This window comes from Panulirus ornatus, chromosome 2 (assembly GCF_036320965.1).
Source record: "Panulirus ornatus isolate Po-2019 chromosome 2, ASM3632096v1, whole genome shotgun sequence".
Taxonomy (NCBI): domain Eukaryota; kingdom Metazoa; phylum Arthropoda; class Malacostraca; order Decapoda; family Palinuridae; genus Panulirus; species Panulirus ornatus.
The window spans coordinates 105519592-105539294 of NC_092225.1; the positions used below are offsets into that span (position 1 = coordinate 105519592).

Genomic DNA, 19703 nt, shown 5'->3' on the forward strand with positions numbered 1-19703 from the left:
AGAGATGTGTGGAAATAAAAAGAGTGTGGTTGAGAGAGCAGAAGAGGGTGTTTTGAAATGGTTTGGGCACATGGAGAGAATGAGTGAGGAAAGATTGACAAAGAGGATATATGTGTCAGAGGTGGAGGGAACGAGGAGAAGTGGGAGACCAAATTGGAGGTGGAAAGATGGAGTGAAAAAGATTTTGAGTGATTGGGGCCTGAACATGCAGGAGGGTGAAAAGCGGGCAAGGAATAGAGTGAATTGGATCGATGTGGTATACCGGGTCGACGTGCTGTCAATGGATTGAATCAGGGCATGTGAAGCGTCTGGGGTAAACCATGGAAAGTTCTGTGGGGCCTGGATGTGGAAAGGGAGCTGTGGTTTCGGGCATTATTACATGACAGCTAGAGACTGAGTGTGAACGAATGGGGCCTTTGCTGTCTTTTCCTAGCACTACCTCGCACACATGAGGGGGGAGGGGGAATGTTATTCCATGTGTGGCGAGGTGGTGATGGGAATAAATAAAGGCAGACAGTATGAATTATGTACATGTGTATATATGTATATGTCTGTGTGTGTATATATATGTGTACATTGAGATGTATAGGTATGTATATTTGCGTGTGTGGACGTGTATGTATATACATGTGTATGGGGGTGGGTTGGGTCATTTCATTTGTCTGTTTCGTTGCGCTACCTCGCAAATGCGGGATACAGCGACAAAGCAAAATGAATAAAATACATAGTTATAATTTCCATAATGTTTTGTTTTTCCAGTAGTAATTATGCAGCAAGAATGAGATGGTTGTAATCGATGCAAAAATTGAAGCTGTTATATCAGTGTCTGAGAGTTGGAGTGAGTTGGATGGCATTGATGAATACTGATTATGATGCCCCAGATGTATATTAGATGATGGGAAGATTTAAACATGACCTGTTTCTGTCAGTCAGCTCAACTACACCAGTTCCTGCACTAAATTGGCTAAGATAAAGAATATTCAAAACCAGAACCTTCCAGATGTAGACAGACTTTGACTGATGTGAATGTCATGATATGTATCTTTAGGTATCAGTTTTTAGAATTAGGATATTAGCCATATTTTTCATAAGATTTAGATGTAAATTATTCATGATGTACATAATGCTGTATTGTGTAGTCAGTATCATAATTTAATCTGAAACAGAAGTTAGAAAATGAAATTCTTGGCAAATTAATAACTTTTATCATTCACCAGATATTTGTCACATATTCATGAATATCTGTACCTTCTTGTACAGATATTGATATTTTTGTTTATTTACTTTTTTCATACTCAGTTTTCATTTCCTGTGTTGGCAAAACAGTGTTAGGAACAGATAAAGACAGGCCACATCTTCTTACTTCCAGTCTTTAGGTGTCATGTGTAATGCACCAAAACTACAGCTCCCCCGTGCACAACCAGGCCCTACAGGCCCTCCATGGTCTACCCCAGACTCTTCACATGCCCCAGTTAAGTTCAGGGATGTAAGGCATGTGTATAGGTAGGAAGAGAGGAGGGATTGGTTCCCAGTGAAGCCGCTCTGTGTCAGGGGTGTGTGATGTCCCCACGGTTGTTTAAGTTGTTTATGGATGGGTGGTTAAGGAGAATAATGCAAGAGTTTTAGAGAGAGTGGTGAGTATGCAGTCTGTTAGTCTGTTGGAGATGAGAGGGCCTGGGAAGTGAGTCAGTTGCTGTTCACCAGTGATACAGCTCAGGTGGCTGATTTGAGTGAGAAACTGCAGAAGTTGGTGACTGAGTTTGGAAGAGTGTGTGAAAGGAGAAAGTTGAGAGTAAATGTGGATAAGAGCAAGGTTATTAGGTTCAGTAGGGTTGAGGGACAAGTAAATTGGGAGTTAAGTTTAAATGGAGAAAAATTGGAGGAAGTGAAGTGGTTTAGATATCTGGGAGTGGACTTTAGCAGTGGAACCATGGAAGTGGAAGTGTGTCAAAGGATGGGGGAAGGGGCGAAGGTTCTAGAAGCATTGAAGAATGTGTGGAAGGCGAGAACGTTATCTCAGAGAGCAAAAATGGGTATGTTTGAAGGAATAGTGGTTGCACAGGGTTGTGCAGAGGAGGGTGGATGTGTTGGAAATGAAATGTTTGATGATAATATGTGGTGTGAGGTGATTTGATCGAGTAAGTAATGAAAGGCCAAGAGAGATGTGTGGTAATAAAAAGAGGGTGAGGGTGTGTTGAAATGGTTTGGTCACATGGAGAGAATGAGTGAGGAAAGATTAACAAAGAGGATATAGGTGTAAGAGGTAGAGGGAACAAGGAGAAGCAGGAGACCAAATTGGAGGTGGAAGGATGGAGTGGAATAGATTTTGAGTGATCAGGGCCTGAACATACAGGAGGGTGAAATGCCTGCAAGGAATAGAGTGAATTGGAATGATATGGTATACTGGGGTCGAAGTGCTTTCAATGGATTGAACCAGGGCATGTGAAGTGTCTGGGGTAAAGATATGGATATGGCAAGGGAGCTGTGGTTTCGGTGCATTGCACATGACACCTAGAGACGAGTGTGAATGAATGTGGCTTTTTTGTCTTTTCTGGTGCTACCTCACTGGAGGGGGTGGGGATGTTAATTCATGTGTTGTGGGATGGCAATGGGATTGGATGAAGGCAGTAAGTATGAATATGTACATGTGTATATATTCCTATGAGTCCACGGGAAAATGAAACACGAAAAGTTCATAAGTGCACTTTCGTGTAATAATCACATCATCAGGGGAGACACAAGAGAGAAATATAACAGTCGGTTGATATACATCGAAGAGATGAAGCTAGGACGCCATTTGGTAAACATGTGATTGTTTACCAAATGGCGTCCTAGCTTCGTCTCTTTGATATATATCAACTGACTGTTATATTTCTCTCTTGTGTCTCCCCTGATGATGTGATTATTACAGGAAAGTGCACTTGGGAACTTTTCGTGTTTCATTTTCCCTGTGGACTCATAGGAATATCTTGATCACGCACAAAACTGTGATCCTTTCCAACATGTGTATATATGTATGTGTCTGTCTATGTATATGAATGTATATGTGCGTGTGTGGGCGTTTATGTATATACATGTGTATGTGGATGGGTTGGGCCATATCTCGTCTGTTTCCTTGTGTTACCCCGCTAATGTGGGAGACAGTGATTAAGTATATTAAATAATTAATATGAAAAAATATATGTGTGTGTGTATATGAGTGGATGGGTCATTCTTTATCTGTTTCCTGGTGCTACCTCATTGACACGAGAGACAGTGGTCAAGTATAATAATAAGATAATGAAGAAGTAAGAATAAAAGAAGGAGCCAAGTGAAGAGTGCTCCTCCTCCTCATAGGCTTAGGCTAAGGTGGCTAAATGTGTATGGATGTAACCAAGATGGGAAGAAGGGAGAGAAATAGAGTGTGAGGAAGATTTTGGCTATACCATTGCCAGTAAACATGAAAAATTACCATGGCTTATGGATTGAGAAAGACCATATAGAATTTTATGTTTGTTAGTTATTTGTTCGATCAAAGACTAAATAAACCTGTATGTGGTAGAAATGTGAATGATATATTTTGTGTATGATGTAATGTGGCCATTAAGTTTGTCCATTTTGCAGATGGGGCGAAAGGATTCTCAGATGCACAGCATTCCCATTGACCATTATAGGAAGCAGATTGGTGAGCTATTACCTTTTATATGTGTATGAATGATTTTTAAGTGACAGGTGTAAAGAAGTGCATTAAAATCATGAAAGGAGTTTGCCACACACACTCAAGCTTCATGTCAACTTAAAAACATTGCTTTCTAATATACTGTATTTGTCATTTCTTACATCTTTAACATATTCTAATGTTCATCAAGGTGACACCATTCAATAAAGAACTCTTATTCACTTCACTTATATTAAGTCTCTCTGGATTTTCATATACATTTTGTGTATAATTTCAATTAGTCTTTTAAGATTTTCACACATGAAAGGTGTATGATGCACTGCAAGTGATATATATTCAGGATACATTGCACATCTGTGTTTCACAGCTTTACATACAGTATAACTAAATGAATTCATAGCTATATGTGAATAATGGAAAAAGAAAACTTCTCTGCTTTTAGTTGCTTACCACTAACACCATATATTCTTAAGACCTTCCACACAGCATCTCCAAATCTCTAAATGCCTCATACAAATCTGTCTGTTTTTCTAAGTATTTTTCACAGATTCTTCAAACCAAACATTTGATCCACACATCCTCTAACACCTCTGAAATCACACTGCTCCTCCACAATCTGATGCACTGTACATACCTTCACCTTCTCAATCAATACTCTCCAAATAATTTTCCAGGTATACTCTACAAACTTATGCCTTTGTAGTTTGAACATTCACCTTTATTCCCGTTGCCTTTATACAGTGGTACTATACATGCATGCCTCCAATCCTCAGGCACTGTGCGATGATCTGTACTACATTGAATATCCTTACCAACTAATTAACAACACAGTCATCCTGTTTCTTAATAAGTTTAACTGCAATACCATCCAATCCTGCCACCTAGCCAGACTTCATCTTCTGCAAGGCTTTCACCACCTCTTTTCACCAAACCACTCTCTCTGACTCTCTCACTTCGAATACCACCCCAACTCAAACACCCTACATCTGCCAGTCTATCATCAAACACATTTAACAATCCTACAAAATTCTCACTCCATCTCCTCCTCACTCCATCACTACCTGTTATAACTTCTCCTTTTGCTCTCTTCACTGATGTCCCCATTTGTTCTTGTCTTTCGCTCATCATTTACCTCTTTCCAGTACTGTTTTTATTCTCCCCAGAGTTTAATGATACTCTCTCACCCCAACTCTCGTTTCCCCTCTTTTTCAACCCTTGCACCTTCCTCTCGATTTCTTGTCACTTTCTTTTATACATCTCCCAGTCCTTTGCACTCCTTCCTTATAGGTACCACCCAAATGTCTCTTTTCTTTTTCTTTAACAACTTTACTTGTTCATCCCACCACTCACTACTCTTTCTAATCTGCCTACCTCCCACCTTTCTCATGCCACAAGCATCTTTTGCTGCCATCACTGCTTCCCTAAATACATTCCATTCCTCACCCACTCCCCTCACGTTATTTGCTCTCTCATCTTTTCCCATTTACACTCAATCTCTCCTGGTACTTCCTTACACAAGTCTCCTTTTCAAGCTCACTTACTCTCACCAATCTCTTCTACCCAACATTTTCTCTTCTTTTTTGAACCTCTGCAAATCTTCACCTTCACAAGATAGTAATCAGACATCCCACCAGCTGCCCCTCTCAGCATATTAACATCCAAAAGTCTCTCTTTTACACGCCTGTCAATTAACACATAATCTAATAATGCCCTTTGACTATCTCTCCTGCTCACATACGTATACTTATGTATATCTCTCTTTTTAAACCAGGTATTCCCAATCCCCAGTCTTTTTTCAGCACAAAACTCCACAAGCTTATCACCATTTCCTTCCTTATCTTTTGTCCTCTCACCAACCCCAGACTTTACTCCCAAGACTTTTCCTAACCATTCTTCCCCTTCGCCCTTGAGCTTTGTTTCACTCAGAGCCAGAACATCTAGGTTTCTTTTCTCAAACATACTAGCTATCTCTCCTTTCTTCTCACTTTGGTTACATCTGCACACATTCAGACACTCAGTCTGAGCCTTCGAGGAGGATGAGCACTCCTTGCTTGACTCCTGTTTCCCTTTTTAGAAATTGAAATATATGGAGGGGAGGGTTTCCCGCCCCCGCTCCTGCTGCCTTTCATAGCCTTCTACAACACACGGGGAACACATGGCTAGTATTCTCTCTTCCCTATCCCCAGGGATATGTATGTTATGTGCGTATATGTGTATATATGTATAAGAGAGTGGATGGATCTTTCTTTGTCTGCATCTTGGTGCTACCTTCCTAAGGCAAGAAACGGCAGTCAAGTAAATAATGATGATGATAATGATAATAATAATAATAATCTTTCTTTTTTCTTTCAAACTATTCGCCATTTCCCGTGTTAGCGAGGTAGCATTAAGAACAGAGGACTGGACCTTTAAGGGAATATCCTCACCTGGCCCCCTTCTCTGTTCCTTCTTTTGAAAAATTGAAAAAAATGAGAGGGGAGGATTTCCAGCCACCCGCTCCCTCCCCTTTTAGTCACCTTCTATGACATGCAAGGAATACATGGGAAGTATTCTTTCTCCCGTATCCCCAGGGATAAATAATAATTTTTTTTTTTTTTTTTTGTCGCTGTCTCCCGCGTTTGCGAGGTAGCGCAAGGAAACAGACGAAAGAAATGGCCCAACCCACCCCCATACACATGTATATACATACGTCCACACACGCAAATACACATACCTACACAGCTTTCCATGGTTTACCCCAGACGCTTCACATGCCTTGATTCAATCCACTGACAGCACGTCAACCCCAGTATACCACATCACTCCAATTCACTCTATTCCTTGCCCTCCTTTCACCCTCCTGCATGTTCAGGCCCCGATCACACAAAATCTTTTTCACTCCATCTTTCCACCTCCAATTTGGTCTCCCTCTTCTCCTCGTTCCCTCCACCTCCGACACATATATTCTCTTGGTCAATCTTTCCTCACTCATTCTCTCCATGTGCCCGAACCATTTCAAAACACCCTCTTCTGCTCTCTCAACCAAGCTCTTTTTATTTCCACACATCTCTCTTACCCTTACGTTACTTACTCGATCAAACCACCTCACACCACACATTGTCCTCAAACATCTCATTTCCAGCACATCTATCCTCCTGCACACAACTCTATCCATAGCCCACGCCTCGCAACCATACAACATTGTTGGAACCACTATTCCTTCAAACATACCCATTTTTGCTTTCCGAGATAATGTTCTCGACTTCCACACATTCTTCAAGGCTCCCAGAATTTTCGCCCCCTCCCCCACCCTATGATCCACTTCCGCTTCCATGGTTCCATCCGCTGCCAGATCCACTCCCAGATATCTAAAACACTTCACTTCCTCCAGTTTTTCTCCATTCAAACTCACCTCCCAATTGACTTGACCCTCAACCCTACTGTACCTAATAACCTTGCTCTTATTCACATTTACTCTTAACTTTCTTCTTTCACACACTTTACCAAACTCAGTCACCAGCTTCTGCAGTTTCTCACATGAATCAGCCATGAATGATAATAATAATAATAATAATAATAATAATAATAATAATAATAATATTCACATTTACTCTCAACTTTCTTCTTCCACACACTTTACCAAACTCAGTCACCAGCTTCTGCAGTTTCTCACATGAATCAGCCACCAGCGCTGTATCATCAGCGAACAACAACTGACTCACTTCCCAAGCTCTCTCATCCCCAACAGACTTCATACTTGCCCCTCTTTCCAAAACTCTTGCATTTACCTCCCTAACAACCCCATCCATAAACAAATTAAACAATGTAAATGTGAATAAGAGCAAGGTTATTAGGTACAGTAGGGTTGAGGGTCAAGTCAATTGGGAGGTGAGTTTGAATGGAGAAAAACTGGAGGAAGTGAAGTGTTTTAGATATCTGGGAGTGGATCTGGCAGCGGATGGAACCATGGAAGCGGAAGTGGATCATAGGGTGGGGGAGGGGGCGAAAATTCTGGGGGCCTTGAAGAAAGTGTGGAAGTCGAGAACATTATCTCGGAAAGCAAAAATGGGTATGTTTGAAGGAATAGTGGTTCCAACAATGTTGTATGGTTGCGAGGCGTGGGCTATGGATAGAGTTGTGCGCAGGAGGATGGATGTGCTGGAAATGAGATGTTTGAGGACAATGTGTGGTGTGAGGTGGTTTGATCGAGTGAGTAACGTAAGGGTAAGAGAGATGTGTGGAAATAAAAAGAGCGTGGTTGAGAGAGCAGAAGAGGGTGTTTTGAAGTGGTTTGGGCACATGGAGAGAATGAGTGAGGAAAGATTGACCAAGAGGATATATGTGTCGGAGGTGGAGGGAACGAGGAGAAGAGGGAGACCAAATTGGAGGTGGAAAGATGGAGTGAAAAAGATTTTGTGTGATCGGGGCCTGAACATGCTGGAGGGTGAAAGGAGGGCAAGGAATAGAGTGAATTGGAGCGATGTGGTATACCGGGGTTGACGTGCTGTCCGTGGATTGAATCAAGGCATGTGAAGCGTCTGGAGTAAACCATGGAAAGCTGTGTAGGTATGTATATTTGCTTGTGTGGACATATGTATATACATGTGTATGGGGGTGGGTTGGGCCATTTCTTTCGTCTGTTTCCTTGCGCTACCTCGCAAACGCGGGAGACAGCGACAAAGTATAATAAATAAATAAATAAATAAATAATAATAATAATAATAATAATAATAATAATAATAATAATAATAATAATTATATTTATTTATTTTGCTTTGTTGCTGTTTCCCGTGTTAGCGAGGTAGTGCAAGGAAACAGACGAAAGAAATGGCCCAACCAACCCACATACACGTATGTACATACACGTCCACACACGCAAATATACATACCTATACATCTCAATGTACACATATATATACACACACAGATATATACATATATTTTCTTTCTTTTTCTTTTAAACTATTTGCCATTTCCCGCGTTAGCGAGGTAGCGTTAAGAACAGAGGACTGGGCCTTTTTTGGAATATCCTCACCTGGCCCCCTCTGTTCCTTCTTTTGGAAAATTAAAAAAAAAATGAGAGGGGAGGATTTCCAGCCCCCCGCTCCCTCCCCTTTTAGTCGCCTTCTACGACACGCAGGGAATACGTGGGAAGTATTCTTAATCCCCTATCCCCAGGGATAATATACATATATCCACATGTACATAATTCATAGTCTGCCTTTATTTATTCCCATCGCCACCTCGCCACACATGGAATAACAACCCCCTCCCCCCTCATGTGTGCGAGGTAGCGCTAGGAAAAGACAACAAAGGCCCCTTTGCATTCAAATCACCTATCACTGTAACCCGGTCTTGTGCATCAAAACCACTAACACACTCATTCAGCTGCTCCCAAAACACTTGCCTCTCATGATCTTTCTTCTTATGCCCAGGTGCATATGCACCAATAATCACCCATCTCTCTCCATCAACTTTCAGTTTTACCCATATCATTCTAGAATTTACTTTCTCACACTCTATCACACTCCCACAACTCCTGTTTCAGGAGTAGTGGTACTCCTTCCCTTGCTCTTGTCCTCTCACTAACCCCTGACTTTACTCCCAAGACATTCCCAAACCACTCTTCCCCTTTACCCTTGAGCTTCGTTTCACTCAGAGCCAAAACATCCAGTTTTCTTTCCTCAAACATACTACCTATCTCTCCTTTTTTCTCATCTTGGTTACATCCACACACATTTAGACACCCTTCGAGGAGGATGAGCACTCCCCGCGTGACTCCTTCTGTTTCCCCTTTTAGAAAGTCAAATTACAAGGAGGGGAGGGTTTCTGGCCCCCCGCTCCCGTCCCCTTTAGTCGCCTTCTATGACACGTGAGGAATGCGTGGGAAGTATTCTTTCTCCCCTATCCCCAGGGATAATAATAATATTATTTTTTTATTATTATTTTGCTTTGTCGCTGTCTCCCGCGTTTGCAAAGTAGCGCAAGGAAACAGACGAAAGAAATGGCCCAACCCACCCCCATACACATGTATATATACACACGTCCACACACGCAAATATACATACCTATACATCTCAATGTACACATATATATACACACACAGACACATACATATATACCCATGCACACAATTCACACTGTCTGCCTTTATTCATTCCCATCGCCACCTCGCCACACATGGAATACCATCCCCCTCCCCCCTCATGTGTGCGGGGTAGTGCTAGGAAAAGACAACAAAGACCTTATTCGTTCACACTCATTATTATTATAATAATAATGATAATAATAATAATAATAAGTGTTGGCTAACTTTTAAAAATAGTAATTAAACTATGTGATGATATAAAGACTTGACGGAATCGTGCATATGTTGCTATTTATTAAAATTGCAGTGGATAAGATTGATGTCTCAAATTACTTATATTTTAGTTGAGTATTTCTGGTAAAATTAAAATGTAGGGTATAGCAATCGAGATAACATGTAATGCAGGACATATTGGGCAAAAGCAGTTGCCATTTACAGAAGTTAAGATTTTTTTTTTTTTGTTTGAAGAATTGGTATTGGAGGTACTGCAAGAAACAGAAAGAATTGGAATCATACCATTTAACACACGCACAAGCAAATGATACAGTATATGACATGCTCATGTACAGTATTAAGAAATAATATATATGGCAACATTCCAAGTTTTATGAAGCAATGAAAATCCCCTTATTGTCGAGATGGTAGGCAGTCTAGGAAGAAGAAAGTGATTCGTTCCATAGATTAGCTTGCGCAGGATGTGCGAAAGTCCTCCATGGTCCAAATTTTTATGGTTTGGCTTACAGGAGTTAAATGAAGAGTCCGGTAAAATCGGCAATTATGAGTCCTTTCATTGGATTTGAGCAGATGCCATTTTGAAGTTCCGACTCAATTTGTTTTTCGCTTGATGAACAGTATCCTCGGTCGTCTTCAATTTCATGTGAAAACATTTCAAGAAACCTTACTGGCTCTTCAAAGTCTTGTAGCAAAAAGTCTGTATAGTAATACTCGTCAAAATAACACAAGGTTTGTATACATAGTTTCAGGGCAATCATCTTGGGCAAATATTATAGACATCGCAAAAAACATGTTGGAACGTAATTTTTAGATTTATCTTGGATGTTCTGTCCCCATCAACCTGGAATCGAAGTGATCATTCGGTCATGGTAGGCGATCGCTCCCGACAAAAATTATTCGAGCCCTTCAAAAAATTGATTGGAACTCAACATGTACCAAAAGCCGAATGGGTATGTTTGAGGGAATAGTGGTTCCAACAATGTTGTATGGTTGCGAGGCGTGGGCTATGGATAGAGATGTGCGCAGGAGGATGGATGTGCTGGAAATGAGATGTTTGAGGACAATGTGTGGTGTGAGGTGGTTTGATTGAGTAAGTAACGTAAGGGTAAGAGAGATGTGTGGAAATAAAAAGAGCGTGGTTGAGAGAGCAGAAGAGGGTGTTTTGAAATGGTTTGGGCACATGGAGAGAATGAGTGAGGAGAGATTGACCAAGAGGATATATGTGTCGGAGGTGGAGGGAACGAGGAGAAGAGGGAGACCAAATTGGAGGTGGAAAGATGGAGTGAAAAAGATTTTGTGTGATCGGGGCCTGAACATGCAGGAGGGTGAAAGGAGGGCAAGGAATAGAGTGAATTGGAGTCATGTGGTATACAGGGGTTGACGTGCTGTCAGTGGATTGAATCAAGGCATGTGAAGCGTCTGGGGTAAACCATGGAAAGCTGTGTAGGTATGTATATTTGCGTGTGTGGACGTGTGTATGTACATGTGTATGGGGGGGGGGTTGGGCCATTTCTTTCGTCTGTTTCCTTGCGCTACCTCGCAAACGCGGGAGACAGCGACAAAGTATAAAAAAAAAAAAAAAAAAAAATAATTAATGTGAATATTGTTCTCTCTGTTTTACAATGTGTTTAGACAAGGGTAATTTTTCTTTATTCTTCATTTATATATATGTCACTGTTCTCTTTTCATGCTTAAACATACAAACAGACATATTCAGACAGAAGGACAAGCATGTTTAAGAAGCAAAGAGGTACTGACAGAAAATTTTATTTGGACAGGAAAACAAGCATTCTGTGACAAATAAGCATGATTAGATATGAAGACAAGCATTTGCAGATAAACACTTTCAGGCAGGAAGACAGATATGCTGACAGAGAAGAATGATTCAACAAGAAGACAAGTATGTACATACAAGAAGATATACATAGATCGACAAGGTGGCCTCAATGTCTGTTGTACAGACATTGATACTGAACGATAAGCAGCAAGACCATGAAACTCATTCCTCTTTGGATGATAATACCCACAGAATATGGATGAATGATGGGTACTAGGTTTTGCAGCATAATACTTTTTAACAACATCACTAATTAAATATAGTGTGCGTAATTGATATAAAAACTATAAACTGAATTTTGCATATGTATGTATTTATTACATTTTCGTTTTAACTCATGATTTCATCAAGAATTACTTATTTTTTATTAATATTTATATTAATATTAAATATTAATATTTAGAAACAAAGTCTAGATAAATAATGCAGGGACACTTTGGTCAAAAATAGCAGTTCTGTCTCATTTATAATATACTTAATTATTTTTTTTTTTTTTGCCGCTGTCTCCCGCGTTTGCGAGGTAGCGCAAGGAAACATACGAAAGAAATGGCCCAACCCACCCCCATACACAATGTATACACACACACACGTCCACACACGCAAATATACATACCTATACATCTCAATGTACACATATATATATACATACACAGACACATACATATATACCCATGCACACAATTCACACTGTCTGCCCCCATACACTCCCATCGCCACCTCGCCACACATGGAATACCATCCCCTTCCCCCCTCATGTGTGCGAGGTAGCACTAGGGAAAGACAACAAAGGCCCCATTCGTTCACACTCAGTCTCTAGCTGCCACGCAATAATGCCCGAAACCACAGCTCCCTTTCCACATCCAGGCCCCACACAACTTTCCATGGTTTACCCCAGACGCTTCACATGCCCCGATTTAATCCACTGATAGCACGTCAACCCCGGTATACCACATCGCTCCAATTCACTCTATTCCTTGCCCTCCTTTCACCCTCCTGCATGTTCAGGCCCCGATCAGACAAAATCTTTTTCACACCATCTTTCCACCTCCAATTTGGTCTCCCTCTTCTCCTCGTTCCCTCCACCTCCGACACATATATCCTCTTGGTCAATCTTTCCTCACTCATTCTCTCCATGTGCCCAAACCATTTCAAAACACCCTCTTCTGCTCTCTCAACCACGCTCTTTTTATTTCCACACATCTCTCTTACCCTTACGTTACTTACTCGATCAAACCACCTCACACCACACATTGTCCTCAAACATCTCATTTCCAGCACATCCATCCTCCTGCGCACAACTCTATCCATAGCCCACGCCTCGCAACCATACAACATTGTTGGAACCACTATTCCTTCAAACATACCCATTTTTGCTTTCCGAGATAATGTTCTCGACTTCCACACATTCTTCAAGGCTCCCAGAATTTTCGCCCCCTCCCCCACCCTATGATCCACTTCCGCTTCCATGGTTCCATCCGCTGCCAGATCCACTCCCAGATATCTAAAACACTTCACTTCCTCCAGTTTTTCTCCATTCAAACTCACCTCCCAATTGACTTGACCCTCAACCCTACTGTACCTAATAACCTTGCTCTTATTCACATTTACTCTTAACTTTCTTCTTTCACACACTTTACCAAACTCAGTCACCAGCTTCTGCAGTTTCTCACATGAATCAGCCACCAGCGCTGTATCATCAGCGAACAACAACTGACTCACTTCCCAAGCTCTCTCATCCCCAACAGACTTCATACTTGCCCCTCTTTCCAAAACTCTTGCATTCACCTCCCTAACAACCCCATCCATAAACAAATTAAACAACCATGGAGACATCACACAACCCTGCCGCAAACCTACATTCTCTGAGAACCAATCACTTTCCTCTCTTCCTACACGTACACATGCCTTACATCCTCGATAAAAACTTTTCACTGCTTGTAACAACTTGCCTCCCACACCATATATTCTTAAAACCTTCCACAGAGCATCTCTATCAACTCTATCATATGCCTTCTCCAGATCCATAAATGCTACATACAAATCAATTTGCTTTTCTAAGTATTTCTCACATACATTCTTCAAAGCAAACACCTGATCCACACATCCTCTACCACTTCTGAAACCACACTGCTCTTCCCCAATCTGATGCTCTGTACATGCCTTCACCCTCTCAATCAATACCCTCCCATATAATTTACCAGGAATACTCAACAAACTTATACCTCTGTAATTTGAGCACTCACTCTTATCCCCTTTGCCTTTGTACAATGGCACTATGCACGCATTCCGCCAATCCTCAGGCACCTCACCGTGAGTCATACATACATTAAATAACCTTACCAACCAGTCAACAATACAGTCACCCCCTTTTTTAATAAATTCCACTGAAATATCATCCAAACCTGCTGTCTTGCCGGCTTTCATCTTCCGCAAAGCTTTTACTACCTCTTCTCTGTTTACCAAATCATTTTCCCTAACCCTCTCACTTTGCACACCACCTCGACCAAAACACCCTATATATATATATATATATATATATATATATATATATATATCCCTGGGGATAGGGGAGAAAGAATACTTCCCACGTATTCCCTGCGTGTCGTAGAAGGCGACTAAAAGGGGAGGGAGCGGGTGGCTGGAAATCCTCCCCTCTCGTTTTTTTTTGATTTTCCAAAAGAAGGAACAGAGAAGGGGGCCAGGTGAGGATTTTCCCTCTAAGGCCCAGTCCTCTGTTCTTAACGCTACCTCGCAAACGCGGGAAATGGCGAATAGTATGAAAAAAAAAAAAAAAAAAAAAATATATATATATATATATTTTTTTTTTTTTTTTAGCTTTGTCGCTGTCTCCCACATTTGCGAGGTAGCGCAAGGAAACAGATGAAAGAAATGGCCCAACCCACCCCCATACACATGCATATACATACACGTCCACACACGCAAATATACATACCTATACATCTCAATGTACACATATATATACACACACAGACACACACACACACACACACATACACATGTACATAATTCACACTGTCTGCCCCTACTCATTCCCATCGCCACCCTGCCACACATGGAATAACATCCCCCTCCCCCCTCATGTGTGCGAGGTAGCGCTAGGAAAAGACTACAAAGGCCCCATTCTTTCACACTCAGTCTCCAGCTGTCATGTAATAATGCCCGAAACTACAGCTCCCTCTCCAAATCCTGGCCCCACAGAACCTTCCACGGCCCACCCCAGACACTTCACATGCCCTCATTCAATCCATTAACAGCACGTCGACCCCGGTATACCACTTCGATCCAATTCACTCTATTCCTTGCCCGCCTTTCACCCTCCTGCATGTTCAGGCCCGGATCACTCAAAATCTTTTTCACTCCATCTTTCCATCTCCAACTTGGTTTCCCACTTCTCGTTCCCTCCACCTCCGACACATATATCTTCTTGGTCAATCTTTCCCCACTCATTCTCTCCATGTGCCCAAACCATTTCAAAACACCCTCTTCTGCTCTCTCAACCACGCTCTTTTTATTTCCACACATCTCTCTTACCCTTCCATTACTTACTCGATCAAACCACCTCACACCACATATTGTCCTCAAACATCTCATTTCCAGCACATCCACCCTCCTGCGCACAACTCTATCCATAGCCCACACCTCGCAACCATACAACATTGTTGGAACCACGAATCTTTCAAACATACCCATTTATGCTTTCCGAGATAATGTTCTCGACTTCCAAACATTCTTCAAGACTCCCAGGATTTTCGCCCCCTCCCCCATCCTATGATTCACTTCCGCTTCCATGGTTCCATCTGCTGCCAGATCCACTCCCAGATATCTAAAACACTTTACTTTCTCCAGTTTTTCTCTATTCAAACTTACCTCCCAATTGACTTGACCCTCAACCATACTGTACCTAATAACCTTGCTCTTATTCACATTTACTCTTAACTTTCTTTTTCACACACTTTACCAAACTCATTCACCAGCTTCTGCTTTTTCTCACATAAATCAGCCACCAGCGCTGTATCATCAGCGAATAACAACCGACTCACCTCCCAAGCTCTCTCATCCACAACAGACTGCATACTTGCCCATCTTTCCAAAACTCTTGCATTCACCTCCCTAACATCCCCATCCATAAACAAATTAAACAACCATGGAGACATCACACACCCCTGCCGCAAACCTACATTCAATGAGAACCAATCACTTTCCTCTCTTCCTACACGTACACATGCCTTACATCCTCGATAAAAACTTTTCACTGCTTCTAACAACTTGCCTCCCACACCATATATTCTTAATACCTTCCACAGAGCATCTCTATCAACTCTATCATATGCCTTCTCCAGATCCATAAATGCTACATAAAAATCCATTTGCTTTTCTAAGTATTTCTCACATACATTCCTCAAAGCAAACATCTGATCCACACATCCTCTACCACTTCTGAAACCACACTGCTCTTCCCCAATCTTATGCTCTGTACATGCCTTCACCCTCTCAATCAATACCCTCCCATATAGTTTACTAGGAATACTCAACAAACTTATACCTCTGTAATTTGAGCACTCACTCTTATCCCCTTTGCCTTTGTACAATGGCACTATGCAAGCATTCCGCCAATCCTCAGGCACCTCACTATGAATCATACATACATTAAATAACCTTACCAACCAGTCAACAATACAGTCATCCCCATTTTTAATAAATTCCACTGCAATACCATCCAAACCTGCTGCCTTGCCGGCTTTCATCTTCCGCAAAGCTTTTACTACCTCTTCTCTGTTTACCACATCATTTTCCCTAACCTTCTCACTTTACACGCCACCTCGACCAAAACACCCTATATCTGCCACTCTATCATCAAACGATTCCATAAACCTTGAAAATACTCACTTCATCTTCTCACATCACCACTACTTGTTATCACCTCCCCATTAGCCCCCTTTACTGAAGTTCCCATTTACTCCCTTGTCTTACGCACTTTATTTACCTCCTTCCAGAACATCTTTTTATTCTCCCTGAAATTTAATGATACTCTCTCACCCCAACTCTCATTTGCCCTCTTTTTCACCTCTTGCACCTTTCTCTTGACTTCCTGCCTCTTTCTTTTATGCATCTCCCTCTCATTTGCATTATTTCCCTGCAAAAATTGTCCAAATGCCTCTCTCTTCTCTTTCACTAATAATCTTCCTTCATCCCACCACTCACTACCCTTTCTAATCAACCCGCCTCCCACGCTTCTCATGCCACAAGCATCTTTTGCGCAAGCCATCACTGCTTCCCTAAATACATCTCATTCCTCCCCCACTCCCCTTACCTCCTTTGTTCTCACCTTTTTCCATTCTGTACTCAGTCTCTCCTGGTACTTCCTCACACAAGTCTCCTTCCCTAGCTCACTTACTCTCACCACCCTCTGCACCCCAACATTCTCTCTTCTTTTCTGAAAACCCATACAAATCTTCACCTTTGCCTTCACAAGATAATGATCAGACATCCCTCCAGTTGCACCTCTCAGCACATTAACATCCAAAAGTCTCTCTTTCACGCGCCTGTCAATTAACACGTAATCCAATATTATTTATTATATTCTATTTTGCTTTGTCTCTGTCTCCCGCGTTTGCGAGGTAGCGCAAGGAAACAGACGAAAGAATGGCCCAACCCGCCCACATACACATGTATATACATACACGTCCACACACGAAAAAAACATACCTATACATCTCAATGTACGCATATATATACACACACAGACATATACATATATACACATGTACATAATTCATACTGTCTGCCTTTATTTGTTCCCATCGCCACCTCGCCTCACATGGAATAACACCCCCCTCCCCCCTCATGTGTGCGAGGTAGCGCTAGGAAAAGACTACATAGACCCATTCGTTCACATTCAGTCTCTAGCTGTTATGTAATAATGCACCGAAACCACAGCTCCCTTTCCACATCCAGGCCCCACAGAACTTTCCATGGTTTACCCCAGACGCTTCACATGCCCTGGTTCAATCCATTGACAGCACGTCGACCGCGGTATACCATATCGTTCCAATTCACTCTATTCCTTGCACGCCTTTCACCCTCCTGCATATTCAGGCCCCGATCACTCAAAATCTTTTTCACTCCATCCTTCCACCTAAAATTTGGTCTCCCACTTATCCTTGTTCCCTCCACCTATGACACATGTATCCTCTTTGTCAATCTTTCTCACTCATTCTCTCCATGTGACCAAACCATTTCAAAACACCCTCTTCTGCTCTCTCAACCACACTCTTTTTATTTCCAAACATCTCTCTTACCCTTACATTACTTACTCGATCAGACTACCTCACACCACATATTGTCCTCAAACATCTCATTTCCAGCACATCCACCCTCCTGCGCACAACTCTATCTATAGCCCACGCCTCGCAACCATACAACATTGTTGGAACCACTATTCCTTCAAACATACCCATTTTTGCTTTCCGAGATAATGTTCTCAAATTCCAAACATTCTTCAAGGCTCCCAGAATTTTCGCCCCCTCCCCCACCCTATGATTCACTTCCGCTTCCATGGTTCCATCCGCTGCCAGATCCACTCCCAGATATCTAAAACACTTTACTTCCTCCAGTTTTTCTCCATTCAAACTTACCTCCCAATTGACTTGACCCTCAACTCTACTGTACCTAATAACCCTAATAACCTTGCTCTTATTCACATTTACTCTTAACTTTCTTCTTTCACACACTTTACCAAACTCAGTCACCAGCTTCTGCAGTTTCTTACATGAATCAGCCACCAGCGCTGTATCATCAGCGAACAACAACTGACTCACTTCCCAAGCTCTCTCATCCACAACAGACTGCATACTTGCCCCTCTTTCCAAAACTCTTGCATTCACTTCCCTAACAACCCCATCCATAAACAAATTAAACAACCATGGAGACATCACACACCCCTGCCGCAAACCTACATTCAATGAGAACCATATCACTTTCCTCTCTTCCTACATGTACACATGCCTTACATCCTCGATAAAAACTTTTCACTGCTTCTAACAACTTGCCTCCCACACCATATATTCTTAAAACCTTCCACAGAGCATCTCTATCAACTCTATCATATGCCTTCTCCAGATCCATAAATGCTACATACAAATCCATTTGTTTTTCTAAGTATTTCTCACATACATTCTTCAAAGCAAACACCTGATCCACACATCCTCTACCACTTCTGAAACCACACTGCTCTTCCCCAATCTGATGCTCTGTACATGCCTTCACTCTTTCAATCAATACCCTTCCATATAATTTACCAGGAATACTGAACAAACTTATACTTCTGTAATTTGAGCACTCACTCTTATCCCCTTTGCCTTTGTACAATGGCACTATGCAAGCATTCCGCCAGTCCTCAGGCACCTCACCATGAATCATACATACATTAAATAACCTTACCAACCAGTCAACAATACAGTCACCCCCTTTTTTAATAAATACCACTGCAATACCATCCAAACCTGCTGCCTTGCCGGCTTTCATCTTCTGTAAAGCTTTTACTACCTCTTCTCTATTTACCAAATCATTTTCCCTAACCCTCTCACTTTGCACACCACCTCGACCAAAACACCCTATATCTGCCACTCTATCATCAAACACATTTAGCAAACCTTCAGAGTACTCACTCCATCTCCTCACATCACCACTACTTGTTATCACCTCCCCATTAGCCCCCTTCACTGAAGTTCCCATTTGCTCCCTTGTCTTACACACCTTATTTACCTCCTTCCAAAACATCTTTTTATTCTTCCTGAAATTTAATGATACTCTCTCACCCCAACTCTCATTTGCCCTCTTTTTCACCTCTTGCACCTTTCTCTTGACCTCCTGCCTCTTTTTTTTAT

General features: G+C 41.7%; 1 protein-coding gene across 1 annotated transcript in view; it reads left to right on the forward strand.

The window, feature by feature from the left end:
• The window catches only part of LOC139759142 (triple QxxK/R motif-containing protein-like), a 36278-nt gene that overhangs the window by 6923 nt on the left and 9652 nt on the right, over nucleotides 1–19703 (forward strand). Inside the window, exon 2 of the mRNA XM_071681148.1 lies at nucleotides 3604–3664. Within this exon, the coding sequence (XP_071537249.1) occupies nucleotides 3604–3664 (61 nt within the window). The remainder of the gene's footprint in view (nucleotides 1–3603; nucleotides 3665–19703) is intronic.